This window comes from Xiphias gladius, chromosome 7, assembly GCF_016859285.1.
Source record: "Xiphias gladius isolate SHS-SW01 ecotype Sanya breed wild chromosome 7, ASM1685928v1, whole genome shotgun sequence".
NCBI classification, from domain to species: Eukaryota; Metazoa; Chordata; class Actinopteri; order Istiophoriformes; family Xiphiidae; genus Xiphias; species Xiphias gladius.
Genome location: NC_053406.1, coordinates 18,933,205 through 18,952,513, shown reverse-complemented (window position 1 = coordinate 18,952,513; position 19,309 = coordinate 18,933,205). Strand labels below are relative to the sequence as shown.

General features: G+C 40.7%; 1 protein-coding gene across 1 annotated transcript in view; it reads right to left on the bottom strand.

Annotated features, from left to right (window-relative positions):
• The window catches only part of igsf9ba (immunoglobulin superfamily, member 9Ba), a 70,696-nt gene extending 62,055 nt beyond the window's left edge, over positions 1–8,641 (bottom strand). The window contains exon 1 of the mRNA XM_040130104.1: positions 8,537–8,641. Coding sequence (XP_039986038.1) covers positions 8,537–8,600 — 64 coding nt within the window. The 5' untranslated portion in view covers positions 8,601–8,641. The remainder of the gene's footprint in view (positions 1–8,536) is intronic.
• Between the last annotated feature and the right edge of the window lie 10,668 nt (positions 8,642–19,309).

The following is a 19,309-nucleotide window of genomic DNA, read 5'->3' as shown; positions in this document are numbered from 1 at the left end:
AACCAGATACCACATGATCTGAAAAACTGGCTTTCCCAGAATGCTGCAGGGTTTGTTTGCCAGGAGACTCGGCGGGGACTGGACTGACTGAAGCAGGAGAGAGGAGAGTGGAGGGGGGAGGGAGGGGGACTTGGGGCCTCACCAGAAAGAAAGCTGGCACATGCCCAGTACTGAGACTCTGCCATCCACACCTTGAGCACAGGCTCATCTACTAAGCTTTATTCTCATGATTGCGAGTGAGAAATAACAGCATTAAAAAAAATTGACAAAACAGAGAGAGATGAAGTTGCACTGTGTGTCTGTTAGGAAACTGGTTGGAGCAAAAATCAGGGGGAGATCATTTCAGAACAGCTTGGCAGGCGAGTTAAAGCATCAGTCAAACAAATATGTTCACTTGACATAGTTAAAAAATACTGGATAGGTGAGAACAGCAACGACACAATGTTGCAAAAAATGAAGAGAAACAGGAGGTTATATTGGCTGATGGAGTTTTATTTAATGCAGTTAGTTTGCATGTTTGCATGTGCTGCTGAGGACCGTCACCCTCGTTCAGATCCCGGTCTCGGTTCTTGCAGCTCAGGTGAGCCAAAGACTTGAGGTAAATTTGTCTTTTAATGCATGTGGCTAAGTACACTTAACCTTACTTTACATGCTTTACTTGAGTGTTTCCATTTTTTTGTACCTTCTGATTATACTCCACTGCCTTTCAGAGGGAACTACAAGACTACACTTTTCATGCTCGAGCTGCAAGGATTAGTCGATTAATCAATGAGTTCCCAGACAAAAATAATCAGCTACTATTTGATAATTGATTAATCCTTTCGGTCATTTTTCAAATAAAAATAGTAAAACAATGTGAACGATGAGAGGATTTCCCGCTTGTCTTTGTCATACATCCTTACAAACTAAGTATTTTTGGGTATTTGAACTTCTTGTCAAACACAATGGCATTTGAAGACGTCAGTTTGATACTCTGCAAAATTGTTAAGGGCATTTATTGACATTTTTTTTGATAGCTACAGCCACTGGTTATCTTTCAGATTAAAAATTTAACCCAATGCGTTTATAAAACATGATGCATTTTTTTTATAAATGAAATTAAAACAGTATATTAAGTTATAAGCTAAAATTCTCAGTCGGTCCATCTGTATTATGAGTAATAATAATAGTACATTTCATTTATAAGGATTTCAAGACACCCAAGCACACTTTATAAATCCTATAAAATATTCGACACATAAAACAAGATAAAACAAAAGCACCTATGAAATATATATAGATAAAAGAACGAAATTCACAGCGTAAACTTCACGAAGCACCAGGAAAAGCCACTCTAAACGGGTGAGTTTTTAGTTGCGACTTAAAAGAAGCAACAGATGTGCACTGGTGCAGGCCCTTAGGGAGAGCATTCCAGAGGTTAGGGCCGGCTACACTGAAGGCCCTGTCACCCATGGTGCGGAGCCTAGAGGGTGGTACTTTTGGTTTTGATACCTTAAATGCGTTTTGCCGCTAATACTTGTGTATTTTTACTTAAGTAGCATTTTTTGTGCAGAACTTTTACTTCTAATGGAGTATTTTAACATTGTGGTATTGCTACTTTTAGTTCACAGAAGGCTCTGAATACTTCCTCCGTTCTGACAGTAGGTAATAATAGAAATCCGTCGATGAATGAGAAGGGAAATATGATGAGACGTTACTGCTCTTTCTCAAGTCAAGCTTAGTCAGCAGTGACCGATACCACCTAATATAAACCCGTTCACTCTATTAGTAAGTACAGAAAATATATTGTGCATCGTACACAATGGTGTTGTCACTATGGCAACGCACATAATTATGTCAGCACACAAATATGCCCACGTACTCAGCAGTGTGCAGCGTTGACAAAAACTTCAGTGGTAGTTTGTGACTTTTGCTGGATAGTTTGCCTGACTTTCTTTGAGCATCCGATGCACTGAAAAGCTACAAATGTTTTATTAAAAGGGGCAACTGATCTCCTCTCTTATCTTCTCATACTGCTATATAAAAATATTTTACTTTCAGAGCGCACACACAGCGAGTGCAGACGAGCGTGAACTTCAACGCAAGTCCATCAAAATTAAAACATGGTCTCCAGTATGCCATGTTCGTGTGCTGGAGAAGAATAGTGTCTTAATTTTTGATTGTACAAAAAAAAAAAATGCAAGTAAAAAAAAAAATAAATACAACTGACAATTTGTGATCATTAACAGGCTGGTGCAGAGAGCACAGCATTTCTGACCACAACCTCTGAACAAAACAAGAATAAAAACCTGTAACAAATTAAAATTCACAGCATTATCGAGCCAGAAATAAAATTAAAACCAACTGCATCCTTCAAATATTGTTTTTCCTGTATTCAATTGCAGCATTGATTGCTTTTAAATAAACTGACCTAACCTCAGCCGCACTGAGTGGCACTATATCATCTAGTTCCCATCATCGGACTGTTATACTGCCAGGACTTGCAAGAGCTCTCAGGGGCCAAGAAGACCTTGATTCTTTCAGATGGTGAGGGCCAAACAACTTGACATGAATTGCCAAGTACGATTCATTGATATCAAACATATTTAAATAGAAGTTAAACACAAAATGGACTTTTGGTTGGACTTTACCAAGAGTAAAAAGATGAAATTTCTATTGTTTTTTTCTTAGTTTTATGAGGTTTGTATTCTGATTTTCAACCGGTGTGGCAAAACAGTCATAAAAACATTATTAAACTGCATTGAAGCGAATGTGTGAAGAAAAGGCACTCATGTCCCTTACTCATATCATTAAAACTTTTGAACACAATGCAGATGTCAGACAAATTAAGACACTGCTGTCAAAACATTTTCTCAACAATTTCATGGAAAGCAGCCTAAGACAATGTCCCAGACAGTTTCAACATCCTGACAAAAACTGAACACTGCCCAATCTATCTGAAACTGGACGCCCAAAGACAGCAGGAGGGCTTTCAGACACCAACTCAGCATTACTGGGAGTCCTCAAATACGTGAGTGACAGTTTTGACACCTTCACAAATCCTGTCTGCCTCTATACGTCTCTGTCTTTGAAGAAATGTGCCTTTGGAAGAAACCCAGGGACAAGAACAAGCGTGCCGAGGCACGGTTCTCGAGGGAGCTCTGGATCCTGTGAAACATCAAGGAGCCGGCCCACAAAAAGGGAATTACAGATGGATACCATCTGGCCAAAAGCCAGCTCAACAAACACTTAAAAAAACACCAAGTCCCAGCACAGGACCTGAGAGGAGAGTCAGTCTGCCATCAGTGACTCAGGCTCAAAATAGTCCTTCAAATACACCAATCCCCGACACTTGCCACTGACATTTAATTACTTCTATATTGCCATTAGCTTCCCTCTTGCTTCACCTTGATTGGTTGCCAAGCCACCATTGACTTTGTTGAACTAACCTCGAGTCTCCCTGACCATATGCTGCCTCCCCAATGGGCACTTGGCACAAGAAAACTTCTCTGACTGTCCATTTACCGTGACTGATTGCTCATACCTGAGCAGTTCTGTGTAAGTCACTGACTGATGTCGTTAACTGGCTGTAAAAAGAGTCTTGCAGTAAGAGGTAAACATATATACATAAATACATTTTTTTGTAACTGGACTCATTTTTTTTACACAACTTCACGTTCAATAATTATTTAATTATTAAACTTGTTCAATTATTAATTCAGAAAGATGTGGACTGCAATTTTCTATAATTAATCTTAAAAGTGCAAATGAGGTTTATAGTACTATGAGAAAGGCTCTTAAAACCCTTGAACATTATTTATGTTACAAAGTGATCCTTCAGGAATGTGCGCCTGCCTGTATTTGATTGGCACCTTGCCAGCCGATATTGCATTACGTTAAACAAAAGCTGAGCAATATTTTTTGTACAAATTAAGTGCTACATCTATGAACTGCACCGGACTCGCTGGGAGGTGGCTGGGGTGGATGGTGGGAGTACAAATCGCACAGCTGTAACACCAGACACCGGAGTTCGCATCCAGAGCCCCGTTGGTGGTTAGGTTTAGGCAAGAAAAGCTCTTTGGTTAGGGAACGATCTTGGTTTTTTGGTTAAATGTAAATAAAGATGCTGTGAACTAACTGTAAACCTTTTCTGTATTAAAAGGAGCTATTTGTAAGTTCTTGCTATCGCTACAGAGCCAACGTTAGCATTAACAGCTGTTTACTGACCAGTCGAGAAGAAAATTTGAGAAAAAAGTTTTAATAATGCTGTAGACACTATAAGTGAATACTGTACTGACAGATCGGATATTTAGGTGGAAAACATTCAGTATTAACATATAAATCAACAACATTTCCTCATCACGTTAATAGAAAATGTAATCCAGTCGATATGACGTTTCCTTCTAAATGTATTTACTGTTGCAAATTAGGTGTAGCCTATGTAAACATTAATTTCTAGGAGACAGGGTTGATTCATCAAATGATTCGGGGGCCTTTTATTACGCAGGGCTCTTTGTCTGTCTGAGAATGGCCTGACCCTGTACACACTGTAGCAATCACAGACAAATTCCAAATCTGTGTTTTTGGCCAGAAAACACCAACAACAAGAAGCACTAAAGGTGTTTTTACAGCTGTCCGTCTCACGTTGGTCTGACAGAACAGATACGCTTAGTTTTAAATAATAAAGCTGTCTACACAGGCCACACTTATACAGACGTAACTGCGATTTCAAGCCTATTTTCTTCCGTTTTACGTGCGTAACTACAATGATTGTGCTTTGAGCACTGCCAAAATGCGGGTGACCTACACTCAGTACTGTGCCCGAACGCATCCTGCGTAAACACAGCGTAGCACAAAATCTTTAGCCATTCGTGCATCAACAACGGAAAAGGTTACGAGAGAAACATCAGACCAATCATCATGTAAACCTTTGGGTATATCTTACTTTTGATATGACATACCCTCTGACTGACCTCTGCTTCGGTTTCCTTTATCGTCGATGCCTGTGCGCCTCACATTTTCAAACTACCCATGTATGCAGATGATGCCACCTTCATGGTCACCACAGCTGTAAATAATACTTTAAGTCAGTTTTGTGAGGAACATGATCTGCGTCACATTGTGCTGTGTCACTAACAAAACTCACATATTGTGCCAGTGTCTTATTTAACGATTTAAGAAGGGCTGTGTGAAATAATTTCATGAAGTTGTTTTTTTTTTTTAAATTCCCAAATTATACCGGTTTCTGACTTTTAGAACACACCCAGAGCAAAGTTCTGACCAGTGTGAGTTTCAGTAAAAGCTTGTTAAAATTAAAAATATCATCTCTCCAAATTCTGTCATTTCCAGGGTATAATAAATCTGTTGGTGTTGGGATTTTTCAGTTGAAATGACATTGATGTAATTAAAGTATTTATTTACAACTTTCTCTGTGGTAAAAATGTTGTATTCTGTGGCTTTAATCCTAATATAGTCTATTATGATTCAGTTATAACAACAAATATTCTGTATTATCATTATGTAAATGTGGAATTTAATATAATCTTTCCCAACTAAAAACATAAATCTACAGTATATCATGGAGCACTGCATTATAAAAATACAGTGGTACAGCAAACTGATTCTTATTATATCTAATTTCATAATATATTATCCAACCTTTCACTTAAGTTGTTATGATAAGTGCAAGATGCCAAGATGAATATTTTTACAATAACTGTCTCAGGAAATTTCATTCTATTTTGAAATGTAATTTCATACAGTAATTAAAGCATTTCATATCGACATTTTGCTGTAGACTCATTGGTCCTTTGTTAATGCCTAACACTAAGCAAAGTGCAAATATAACAAAATACCACTCATGAGAAAGGAGCAGAGTATCAGCTGAGCTGAGCTGACCTGACCTAATCCTACTTTTCTTTTGTTTGTTTTGGAACACACTAGTTTTCGACCTTCTGTTTTTATTCGTGTCTGTTGGTACCTGGAAATCTGAAATGCATCTCCCATGCATTAAAGGGAGAAAAGTAACAACACGGATTAAATCACATTATAGGCACAATTACCTCCAAATTTGACCATGGAAAACCAATCAAACTTTCAGGTCTGGACAACCATTTTGTTAGTATTATATCCCGTCCAACAGGATGGGATCAGATTGGCTCTCAATGGAGAGGGCATGCATATCATTAGCCTTTGGTTTCCAAGTATGTGATTTGCAGCGTCATATCCCAGAGTGAGCAAACATCAGCTTATTTAATTACTATTACTTAAAGGAATAGCTCGACATGTTGTGTAACACGCTTGTTCACTTTCTTGCAGGGAGTTAGATGAGAAGATGGATACCACTCGTGTTTGCTCAGACAGTATGAAGATGGAGCCAGCAGTTGTTTAGCTTAGCTTAGCACTGGAAAGAGGAGGAAACGGCTCGCCCGGCTCTGCCCAAAAATAACAAAATCCACCTATTAGCCTATTACTCTAAAGCTCACAGATTAACACATTATGTTTTGCTTGTTCAATCCGTACAGAAAACAAAGTGAAAAAACTACAAGGGGTTACATGCTGCTCTACTTATTGGCTAGGAAGAGTGACTTCCTGGAGGCTCTGCTGGTCGCCTGGCATTGTGACGAGAAGACCCTTGGAAGTCACTACTCCCGGCCGAAGAAACAGCCGCGCACCTAACACCCCATAAAACCAAAAATTATTGTTTTTACATTTTCATTTTTGTAAGGACTAAACAAACGTGTTTGTGAGCTATAGTGGTACTACTATAGTGGTACTGCTAGGAGAAACGGGGAAACAGGCTAGCTGTTTCCCCGTTTCCAGTCTTTGTGCTAAGCTAAGTAAACTGGCTGCTGGCTCACGCTTAATACTGAACTGGCAAACATGAGAGAGGTATCAATTTTCTCATGTAATTCTCAGCAAGAAGGCAAATATATATTTATTACTAAATGTAAGATATATTGCCCAAAATATCCAACTACACAAAACTTCAGTCGATATTTTATCTTAATGTTTCAGACATTTTGACTTATTTTCTATCGTACCTTATTTATTTTGTACTTTACACTTGTCTTTCTGCAAACAACAACCTGTAAATAGAACATGCTGCACAAAAAGGTATTCGACTCTCAGTACTCTGACTGTAAATATTGTCAAAAAAAGCCTTAAACTCTGATGACAGGTGGCTGTGTTGTCTTCATCAGTAGCAAAAAGGGATGAAAACTAAACCACAGTTGGTGTTCACATGCTTTTCAGTGGCTCTGTGTAGCACCAGAATACGATCGGACAGTATATTCTGGGACATTGTAATAGAAGAAGTGCACCAGCTCTCATTTTTAATATGTTGTGATTTTGTGACTCTGGTGCAGCCTGTAATTCTAAAGTAAATCACCTTCAGTGCAGTGCCGATGCCAGACAACACCTCTGAATCAATATTATTGGGCCACATCTATGCCTTCATAAAATGGGAAATTTGTGCTTTAAGCAATGACAGCACTGAGCGGTCCTCTGTTCCTAAATCAAATGTGCTCCACTGCATTATTAGAGGAAGTTTTCACATTGTGCTAAGCTCGGATCTGGCTGTCATCACAGGAGGAGCCAGACCTGTGAGCAGACCAGTTTTGACTGGGTATGCGGGGGTCATTGAGATCAGTTACCAGGCGACAGCTTGGCACATGTCTCCCTCATCTGGACATAAGTGGAAAAGCAAGGTTAAGTAAGTACATGGGTCAATACAGAGTGCTAAGGAAAAAAAAATAGGAACAAAAGGGATATTGTGCAGTTTGTAGCTCCAGGAATGACTAGTTTTTGAAGCACTGAGATCAGCACCAGGCGAGCGCTGCAGCTTATATTTGCTCAGTGCATCCCACACAACACTGAGACCCTGTCCATGAGCAATGTGAAATTCAGCACATGAATCCCATGCCTGCTGCAAAGGGCTCTATCAAATCCTAGAGTGCATTATATCCGACACGTGATGCATTATTTAGTTACTTTTTTTTTTTTCCATCTTGAGGGCTGAGACGGTCACACCCCTCTCTGGAGAACTCAAATGGGACTGCTTGCTATGATACCCTGCACACATCCCCCCCCACAGCAGCGGGAACGCTGTTTTCCAATTTACTCGCTGTTTTATCACACAAATGAGCCCGACAGATATCACAATACAGGCCTAACCCCGCAGCCACGTCAACCAAGCCGCCTTTGCCACGGCCAATCATTGTGGACACTAGTATTTCTGTCAGGGGCATGTGAACGATCCCATCTCAGATACCACATCGTGCATTTTTGGCCAGGCCACTCCGAGACAATTGTTGTTTTCCCTGAGACGTTTTCTCACCAGGGCTGAACTTTCACGTGAAAAATACGAGATGTGCAGCCATTTGTTAGAGGGAGATACTCCCACAGTTCATTTGACCTAACATACCAAAAAAAAATAAAAAATAAAAAAATAAAAAAATAAATGTCATGCGATTAGAGAAAGCGTGAGCAGGCGCAAACTAAGACAGCACAAATCATATGCTATGTGCGGCACAAGATATACTGCACTTCAACTCACCTTGAGCGGCCGTTCCTCTGGTGCTGAATACACTTGCTATCAGAGTGGCCACATACCAAATCATAGTACTATTGCCGACCAGCTATTACCACGCAAAGTGCCCCGTTCGACCAATCTCTCATATTCGACCTTGCGCCTCGCGGTCTCTCAGCACAAGTCTGCTCTCATATCCTATTTTCTTTCCTCGTGGCGTTTCCCTTCATCCCTTCCCTCCCCCGTCCTTCCGTCCGCATCCTCTCCCGAAGAGACAGAGCACCTGCACCGCCGCGTTTGTAGTAGACGGAGCCGTTTTACGAGCGCATAGTGAAACCAAGTGTGAGAATGCGGCCGCGGGTCCGCCTCTGCCGTCATCGGATTGGCTGCCGGTCGAGGCTTTGGGGCGTGTATTGGTTCCCCGCACGCCCCGCACCCGAATGACAGGAGAGCGCGGCCGTGCGCCGATTCAAGGTGAGTTGGAGCGTGCCGTAGTAGTGGAACCGCAGTATCATGCGCATTGACAAGAGAGCCGCGTCCACGTCTTTAAATACCTCTCCTCAACTGGCCCCACGTGCACCACCGCCGCCCGTCATCCATTCATCCGCTCAGCCTTTCGCACTATTCGTCATATCAGTACGGGCAGCATCCCGTTATTTATGCTGCAGGTTTGCCGTGTCTGTGGTGGGAAAGGGGGGAAAGCTGGTGGATGTGTGTGACTCATCTGTCGCTCACCCATAGCCCTCGGCAGCTGTCATGTCGCTGTCACCGACATTACCCCCCCCCACCCCACCCCCAACCCAACCCCCCCGCTACCGCGCCGTGTCTGGCTTTATGTGATGGGTGTGGCGTGGCGACAGATACAATACCGTTCGCCTGTTTTTTTTTTTTTTCCTCGACGGCCGCGAACGCAGGGATGCAGCCGCAGCGCGCCGGCCACTGCGCCCACATGGTCACCACTGATAAGGCTGCCTCGGATCCACTCCCTCGGTTTTTTCTACATGCGTGACCACGGAGGATTCATAAAGCCCGTGCGCCTATGGCTGCTCGGCATCGGCATCAGATCTCACCCAAATAACGCCGCTCACAAGCGGCGGCTGCTGCTGCTGCTGTGCGCCAGATAAATACATAGGTGATCTATCGTAGGGGAGAGGAATTCGGGGAGAACTATAGTCTCAGGGCCATACTTTGTAAATCTTGGTCTTTTCGGCAGAATTTGTCCCATTTTTTTTCTCGGCATTCATGTCTGTCTGCCCCCCCTCCATCTTTTTAGGAGACTGTCATAATCCTGTCTAAAATCAAAGAAAATCTAAAAGGCGACTACAAATCAAAGACATTCGACATTTTTTCCGCCCTGCAGACCGTTTGAGTCCTGCAGTAAAATCCTGCTGAGTAATAGTTTCGTACCACATCTGGACGTTTTTAATCATTATTTTTCTACCGGCTCGGGGGTTCAGTTTTGACCACCTTGTCAATGGACATCACACCTCTACCCGAGAAGAGTTGAACACAGGCTGGTCCCTCGACCGTTCACCCTTCATGCGCGCTCCTATCAAGGCATCACATCAGGTCTACGCATGTTACGCACAGATGGGCTGGAAAATTAAACAAACGAAAACAAACAGCGTCGCTGTCATGAGCCTCCAGAGCAGCCTCGGTTCTCCTTGGCATAGATTCCCCAAGTCCCTGAACCCTACCATTCTTTCAAAAGACACATTTCTCTCAGTGGCTGTTTTGATGGTGGCGGCACCAGGCGTTGTCTAACATGCTCCAAAAGGTGTTCAAAAGGTTGTGAATGGTGACTGTGAAGGCCATAGTGTATGATTCACGTTGTTTTGTTGCTCCACTTATTTATTCAGGTTTTTCTGTGGTTCCTAACCTGGTCGGACTCCCTCAGGGGGGTTGATCTGACTGGTTGCCGGATGATTAACGAGACTGAACAACAACAGAAGATCTTATTTCTGTTCCCCATTTCTGTTTATGTTTTTTCTGACTTTTCTTTGAAATCTTTCCCTAATTTCATTCTGAAAGGCCGCTAAAAACTAATGACATTTCAACAACATCCACTCTAAAAACAGCACACGTACATAAAGTACTGCACATCTTTCAGTGTAAACAGGTACAGATGCTAGAACCAGTGTTTGAGGCTAAGGAGAACTTGGTCGTAAAAGACCTCCTCTAGTCAATTTAGTGCCTTGAAGAGAGCAGCATGGCTACTGCTAGAGGGAAAGCTCTGTTTTCCAGAAGACTCAGTGGCATAAACTGTACAACTGAAGCTATGAGTCATGAGTTTTGAGTCATAATTATCAATAGCTGCGCAGCAGGGAGTCATATGTCTGTTCGACCAAAGGGGAGAAACGGAGGGTTTCATGATTTAAAATCTCTTCTCCGCAGAGAGGGCTGCACGGGGGAGCTGTTGACGCCGGGACATTTTGAAGGTGGAGCATCCGTCAGACTCACAGATTCTCACGATTACTGTCAGCGGAGCTGTGCGATAGTGTGGTGTGACGGCTCCGTGGCAAAACAAGGTCACGTTACCTGCACACCTCCCTCCGAACCCTCACCCAAAGTCACAGAAGTCCTGACACAACACCATCCCATAATGTATGCCTATACGTTCAGTGGCACGACCTAAGTCTGTTTCCACAGTGACATGCACTTTACATATTGGCCTCAGCCTCTTGAAGCCACAGGAGAGATTGTTTTTCTTTTCTTTTTTTTTTTCTTCCATGATAGAATTTGATTTCCTACAAGATATGGCAGAGAAAAGATAAGAACAGTTAAGATAATCTCTTATGCAACACCACTATTGGTTTTACAGCTCCGTTAGGGGAGACTGGGGATTGCTGTTATCCAAAGGGCAGGGAGGGAACATGAAATGTTTCTAAATTTTAAATGCAGCAGGGACGAGTGGTTCAGCCCAGAAAAACAACTTGAGGATTATTTTTTGCAGAAAATACTCATATCCCTTGTTAAATATATGGTTCATCAGATTTTATTGAGTTTCATGTGGATGTTTGAACTGGAAGCAGCCTCGCAGTGATCAGAAAAAGGATTTTCCCATTAATGGTCACTGTGTCCACTCCACTATTTTGACATTTAAAGCTTTTACAGAGATGAACCGTTAAAAAGCAGCATGGATCTGAGACCAAAGAAATTCCACCAATGATTCTTGTTTTGAGCTGGAATCAGTGAAGGTAACGATACAATATTTTTCTTTTCTGATAAGGTAAACCCAGAATCTCTGTAGCTGCTGTCTTTCAGGTGCTCTGCCAAAAATAATGGAATGAAAAATTAATAGATATTTGTCTTCGAGTGCAGCACACTCGTTTATTTTTAGGGTCATTGTCCAGTGGGATCTTCTCAGTCTGTCACCACTGAGAGCAAGGAGCTTTATGATGTTGGCAGCGGCGAGGGTTTTATTTTTACGTCCTCTAAGGCAGAGGAACAGGCTCAAAGTAAAATGACAGTATGGCACTCCTAATCCACAATGTTCAACCAAAACCACAGAAAATTCTTGCATTGTTTTCCCACGTAACGTAAATCCACACAGTGGTGTGACTAAGCACGGACCCAAAAGCTTCCAGACTCGCATGCTTTAGTGACAGAGACATATGGATGTGTACACTGAGGGCCCCATCCAGCATCAGTCAGTCAGCCTGCAGCTGACTAACCTGCCTGCACCAAACAAGATGTCGCGCACGCCGTCTGCTGAACAGATGTTCTGCTCTATGTCTGTTTATGGTGTTTTATAAGCTCTGCATGTCCTTATAGTATCACACTCCCTGGCATTATAATTCGTGTGTTTGACCAGTAATGGTCAGCAATGATTTACACAGGAGATTATCCTTGCTTTTCAGTTAATGTATCTATTAGTGGGTTTAATTTTTTATTAAAATGCTATTGCGGACAAACTATGCAATATAGCAGTATGCAAGCATTTGTTATTATTTGGCCAAATGAGATTTTTCTAGTTATTCATATTATGATGGTTCTGGTTGCTTTTGATGTGAGGCGCAGGGATTCGGGAGATCTTGACAAAATTGCCCGGTGTCCTGGCGGAATCTGACGCCACACTAAACTTTAACAAAGAGTTACGTGTTTCACTTTGTTTGTAACTGCGACTCTGCAACGTGAAATGTCTTGACAACTGTGATATCCACCAAATATTTTACCTCGTTGCTCCACTGTCCTTACTCTGTATGTGTACATGAGTTAGCAGTTGACTAACTCAAATTGAGTTAGTCAACAGCCTAACTTGATCTGAGCACAATGTTGCCAGCTGTCAAAACTTGAGCATATGATTTCAACTGTGTAATCAGGTCTCATTTAGTTAGAATTGCATTCAAATTACAGTATAACACTTTAAACAGGTTCTGCAGTGAATTATTGAATGCATTGAACTTTTCTTCACACCTACTTTACTGTATCAGTCCCTTTTTTTGCTGCCTAAAGTGTAAATCTGCGTTTTAAGTGTTGATGTAGACAGTGCAGCGTTCAGAGACGTGATTGCATATAACACTGTGTTTGAAACAGGGCATTAAATGTTAAACAAGACCTCTAATACCAGGGCTGGAACAAGTCAAATTCACTGAATTCACCGTCTTTTTTTCTCTCTCCGGCTATGAAGCAGCAGATGTGAGTGACACATGCGTTGCATCGGCAGGAGGACCTGGGGCCTCAAAGTCACTTTTGTTCTCCGCACTGCTGCTCAGATGAGAATCACTTGTCATGTTCAGTTGGTCATCAGTCGAGTCTGTGCACAACACGCCCGAATGGTGGATCTGCGGGGGGATATATGCGAGTGAGTGAAGTGCCACCCTTCGCCTTTTTTAGTGTGCTGAATCGCAACAGCATCCTGCATGTCCGCACACTGTGTTGCCTCGGGGAGTTAGATAATTTAAGTAATCTAATGTCCATCCATTAAGTCTTCACATGGAGTGATTCTACTCCGGCTTTACACTCAGACTATTCTCACACAATATCTGCACCACCATTACTCTATAAGCGCAGCACTTAGCTTTCATTATCACCACTGCAATGCATTAAAACACGCTGTTGAACCCATTTCAGCTGGAGGTAACATATGGTTGCCATGGTTTCACATATCTCTCTACAGGTCCATGTTTACACCAGAAATAGTGCTCCTTATTGGTTAGTGTCACTAAAGTACACCCCGGTCATTAACAGTCTAGGCAAAAAGACGGCCACAGTGTGAAAGTTAAGCCGAAATCTTAATTTAAAGCTGCCTGCTTCCTTTATCACACTGAAACCATCGAGTCTAAACCTTTCTTTTTTCTCCTGTGCATCATGCTGCCCTTCAGCTCACTTGTGAAATCTATAAATACCACAGTGTTAATTGAGCCGAGCTGCTAATTCCTTCGACTCCTGATATGCACTGTATAGCTTCATACAGCGTTTAGCCTCTCTGAATGTGATGAACTTCACCGCGGGCCAGACTCTGTTGACAGCATCTCTCCGGCGAGAGAGAACGCGGATTCAAGCTGCCGCGGCCGAGGGGAGAATCTGTACGAGTGTCTGTGAAAGAAAGACAGAGTCGGTTGTTGTTTTTCGACTTGTGATGACTTTCAGAAAGTTAATCCCATTGTGACCAATATAGAAACTTTCTGCAGTGCTTGGCAACGCAAACTGAACCCGCCTGCCAGCCAGCTGATCAGCACAGTCTATTCCCAAATGATTAATACGACTGTAGCTGAGAGGGTTAGACTTTTTCTCACTAACAGTGGTGGAAAGTAACTGCATACATTTACTCAAGTACTGTGCTTAAGTACTCCACTACATTTTTACTGCCCTACATTTCTCTGACAGCTTTAGTTACTCCACCAGTTAAGATTTTACATACAAAACATATGAAAAGATCAAACTCAATAGTACAATACGGTACAGTCAATATCACCCACAGGTATATAAAATTGGAGCTGAAATGATTAGGCAATTACTTGATTAGTGAAACTATTTTAATAACAGATTAATTGTTTCAGTAATTTTTCATGTAAAAATGTCAAATATTTCATGGTTACAGCTTGTCAAATGTGAGGATTTGCTTCTCTTCTTTAAGTATTTTCTCATAATAGGGGTTTTGACAAGCCTATCGGTTGGACAAAACAAACTTTGTGAAGGTGTTACGGTGGGTTTTGGGTAATTGTAATGTGCATTTCTCACTATTTTCAGCGGTTTTATAAATCAAGCAATAGATCGATTAATTGAGAAAACAATCAGCAGACGAATCCATATTGATTATAATCATTAGTTGCAGCCTTATATGCAACTTTTAAAAATTAGCTGCATCTAAACTACACATTATTACTGTGTGAGTAATGAATATTCTACATTGGAATACACTAGAAATCATGTATATTGACATTACTGTTCTAAAGTAACTAAATAAGCCATACTGTAAAGCCAAAGAGACTGTGAGTCCTGCTGAGATACAAATCCCTTAATGGACACATTTAAGTCACTCATCCACCGGGATGTGAAACTTAGTCCTCTCCTGCTTTGTTCGTTTGCCTTTTCCTTCTGATCGTCATGTCTGGGAATTTAAGCCGCCTCCCTATCTGAAACTCGGGCTGCTTTTTAAAGTCCCACTCCTGTTCTGAGGAGCCCCCCTGACACTTTTGGCTGCAGCTTTATAACGAAATCCAAAGCCGAATGTGTGTCAGCTGCGGTCTTCGGTATGTAAAATAAAACTCTGAGAGCCGAGAGCAAAAAATAGCACACAGGTCCCCAGGAATCTTTAAAGTTTTAGGTTAAAATGCAGTCTATAGATTGAATTTACTTAAATTACAGAGTTAGTGGAAGAACAATAAGTAGCAGTTATATTAGAAGGAGAAGAAATGTCTCGCTTCACAAGCACACTAATATTAGCTGCAGGAAGGGGGTTGGGAGCTCTATGGGAATCTTCAAAGAGCAGGTTTTTGACACTCACAAAAGGTTACTTAAAGATAAGAATATCCATCAAAGCAACTGTGACAGTTATGACCAATATACAGCCATATATATACAGTTTAAATTAGCATTTCTTTGAATCACTTAAGACTCCGAGTTCTATTATCAATCCAATCTGTGTATCACTTATCTTGAGTAGTAACCGTAGAGTGTGTTACAAGAGCTCACATCAACATGCACTAAAATATGGGTCAGATTTATTGTTTTGCATAATACTCTGCCCTCAATCACATATATTAAATAATAATTGAAAATGTCAATAAGAGTAAACAGTTAAGAGCTGGCTGTATTTATGGAATTTGTGCTGTCTCTACTTGGTCCACTGTCCCTGAAAAGGTTGATAATGACGCACTATACGTCTGCAATGACAGTTTGCCGCATTGTATGTTCTTAAACGTCTCGCCCTGACATTTGCGTTGAGATAAACAAGAAATAGTTATTGCATTGCAGAACTCTCTGCAAAAATAAAAACAAAGTCACCAATTTACTACTGTGAACTGCTTGCTCTGTATCCTGCTATAACTCCTTATAACAATCCAGCAGTTAAGAGGATGTAGGCCTCACATGAGTCAAGTGTGTGCTGAGATGAGGAAATGTATTTGAGCATTAAAGGCCTACCTATTTATTTACTTCTGAGGAAATGATGTATTTTATTTTACTAAATTTGAAGGAAAAAAATCTAAAAGTTTTTACATATGTCTTGAATAAGTAAAGTAAAAATCAAAGACAAAACGTGTGTATTAAATACAGTAAGTACTGTGTGTAGATGTGTAGAGTTGAATACAAATTTTACATGAAAATAATCATCTGTATAAATATTCTAACTTGTTTATGAGGCTTTTGTCCACATTTTGCACTAATAAAGCCAAACAATAGTTGTTTTATTGATACTGCAATACTTGGCAATCTATGTATTATGTTTCTTGATATACTGTAGATGTCAACGCTCATACAGATTGATATAAAACATAAACTTCTTTTGTTTATTCAACCTGTTATAATCTTCTTTTATTAAGAAGAAATTTGCAGTTTCATTTCAATGTAGATTTTTTTTTTTTTCATAATACTGCAGGCTGATATGCTTTAATATCCTGGGCTTATTTCAACAACCTAAAGAGCTTGGTTGGTGTTAGACCCGTCTGTCAAGCTTGCAGGATGAAAAAGCAACACTATAGTGCATTATTCATATCCGGAAAGAGGCAAAAAACAGACAAACAAACAAACAAACAAACAGTACCTTGCACAAAAAATACATTCTACAGGAAATTAAAGTGCCAATAAGCAACACCTGTAATATGACCCACTGTGATTCAGTGATGGTGTCACTAATTTGGCTCAGAATGGCATTTACCTCAGCTGACTGAAGTATGAGCAATCTGAATATCATTATTTCCTGCACCCATGGAGGGATTATGAGACAATGGGCCCCTGGGCACAGACATGTAAGAGCCTCCCACCCCTTCTACAGAGAAGCAAGACCCCCGAACTGAGAGACACAAAACAACTACAAATGCCTGTGTATAGTCACTTTGCATCACTTTGAGTTGTCATTTTGAGTCTTTGTGGTTGTCTTGTGTATCTTTTTGATTGTTTTTATGCTCAAATTGCTTCGTTGTGTAGTCTTTTTGCATCTCTTTGGCTGGGTTTGTGTCTCTTTGTTGTCATTTTGCATGTTTCTGTGGTCATTTTATGTCTTTTTGTCATTGTTTTGCATCTCTCTCATCTCTTCCAGCAAGAAATTTTAACGGACACTCCAGACGAAGGCTCTTTGACCTCTTGTTGCCCCTGGGCCTATGCCCAGTCGGGCTGTTCAGTAATCCTTCCAGGCCTGCCCCGACTTTTTTCCTCTTGCCTTATTCAGTTGTGATGCATACATAAGAGACATCCTTGCAGGGAAATTACGATTACAAAAACAAGCTCCTTTCTAAGACAAGACATGTTACATACCAGTATATTTCTCTCTTGCGTCACTGCATCTGTGAAACAATGGAAATGTACAGTTTTCCAAAAAATGCAACAAAAGGCATCCAGAAGGGACCTTGCAACAGAGGAATGATTGCCTAGCAACATATGGTACAAACACAGCAACAGAGTAAGGCAAACAGGACGGTCTGATGGTGCAGGGATATGCAAAGATGGCAACAAGTTCATTTATTTTCCCCTTTTTGTCTTTTTTTAATTTTTATTTTAGTGGGCGGATCAGAGGGCACACACACATCCATTTTTGCAACAACAATCTGGGAGTTTATGTGACTGTAACATAGTTTTAAAATGTAGCTTATGTTTTCTATGACTAAGAATGGAAATTGTATATAAATACTCCCTGTAACATAAAAGCTTTACTGAAGAATCACAAAATCAACTATATAAAATATGAATATCATTATAGTCTATACATTAACATAAAATGGTGTGATGTTTTGACAGCTGCAATAATGTCTGGTTTTACACTGCCACCTTCTGTTTATTTGCAGGAATCCAAGCAACTGCATGTAGTATATTTAAGCAATGAAAATAAACACAACTCGTAAATAAATTACATTAATTTAATCTTAGAGGGGTCCCTTTGTTGCCAGCAGGGCAGACCTACTTATGTAGGATACTGCTGTTTTCGTGCAGAATTCAGATATTGCAAAATGTTCTGCTTTGTTTTACATTTTGTACGATCAGTGATTTCGTGATGCCTTGGTAATATTTGTTTCGCTGTAGGATTGGGAATGAGTATTGGTCCAGTGGAGAAACTGGTGTTGACTGCACAGATCAGAAAGCACATTGACACAATGATGTACAGGCATTTCCTGTCAGTGTACGGTGCATCTTCCGCCCTGATGCCCTTGTGGCTGTTTTAATGTCTCTTAAACCCTCCGCGTTGTCTTACAGGCAACAACATTTTGCCTTTTTACCTTAGCACAGTATAGAACGCTTTCCGTAATCTTTAGTTATGTCTCAGAAACACAAAGTCTGTCTTTGATTCAAACCAATTTATCTGGTTACACCTCGTTTAAAAGGCACCAGAAACAAAACTGAAAATTGTAAAATGTAATCAAAATATGTCACAATGGTTCTGAGCATCACAGCACAATATTCAGTCTCTTTAGCTCCTTTATGAGCTATTTTTAGAATTATTTTCTCACAACATCTGCTTTAACATAATTGTTTTTTGCATATTTTATACATTTCAAGTGTATTTGGGGCCATGTTTGAGTGGTTTATTTGTGCACAGATTGTCTCTTGCTTTTGCCTGAACCATGTAAATGCATTTACCAGTATCACTGAAACTGAGAAGACTGTTTGAAGACCTGTGAAGTGAAAAGAAGTGAAACAACCTCTGCAGTAAACACCCATTAAAAATTAGCCTTTCTTGTCTTGTTTTCTTGTCATTTGTTATATATCAATTAATTATTCTAATCTTTCAAGGTTGGTTTTATATTACCACCATTGTAAAGTGTATATTCGGGACACAGTGCAACAGTGGTTCTATTTTTAGTCTCTACTTTTTCTTCTATTTATATTTATTTTTTGTTTTTATTATCTATCATCTATCTATCTTTCTATCTAGCTAGCTATCTAGCTAGCTATCCTCCCACAGAAAAAAATATAACCACTACAGGGTTTAGGTCGACACTTTCCCACGACAACCTTACGCCCAGGGTTTTGTGTGTGTGTGTGTGTGTGTGTGTGTGTGTGTGTGTGTGTTTGTAGGAGGAGGGGCACATATTTGGCGCCACCTTGCGCCTGTCAGACAGCGTTGAGGGCTCTCCCCCCCCCAGCCCTTGTAGCTATGGAAACTCGTCGATGGCAACATCCACCAGTCTGCTCTGTTCTGTTCTG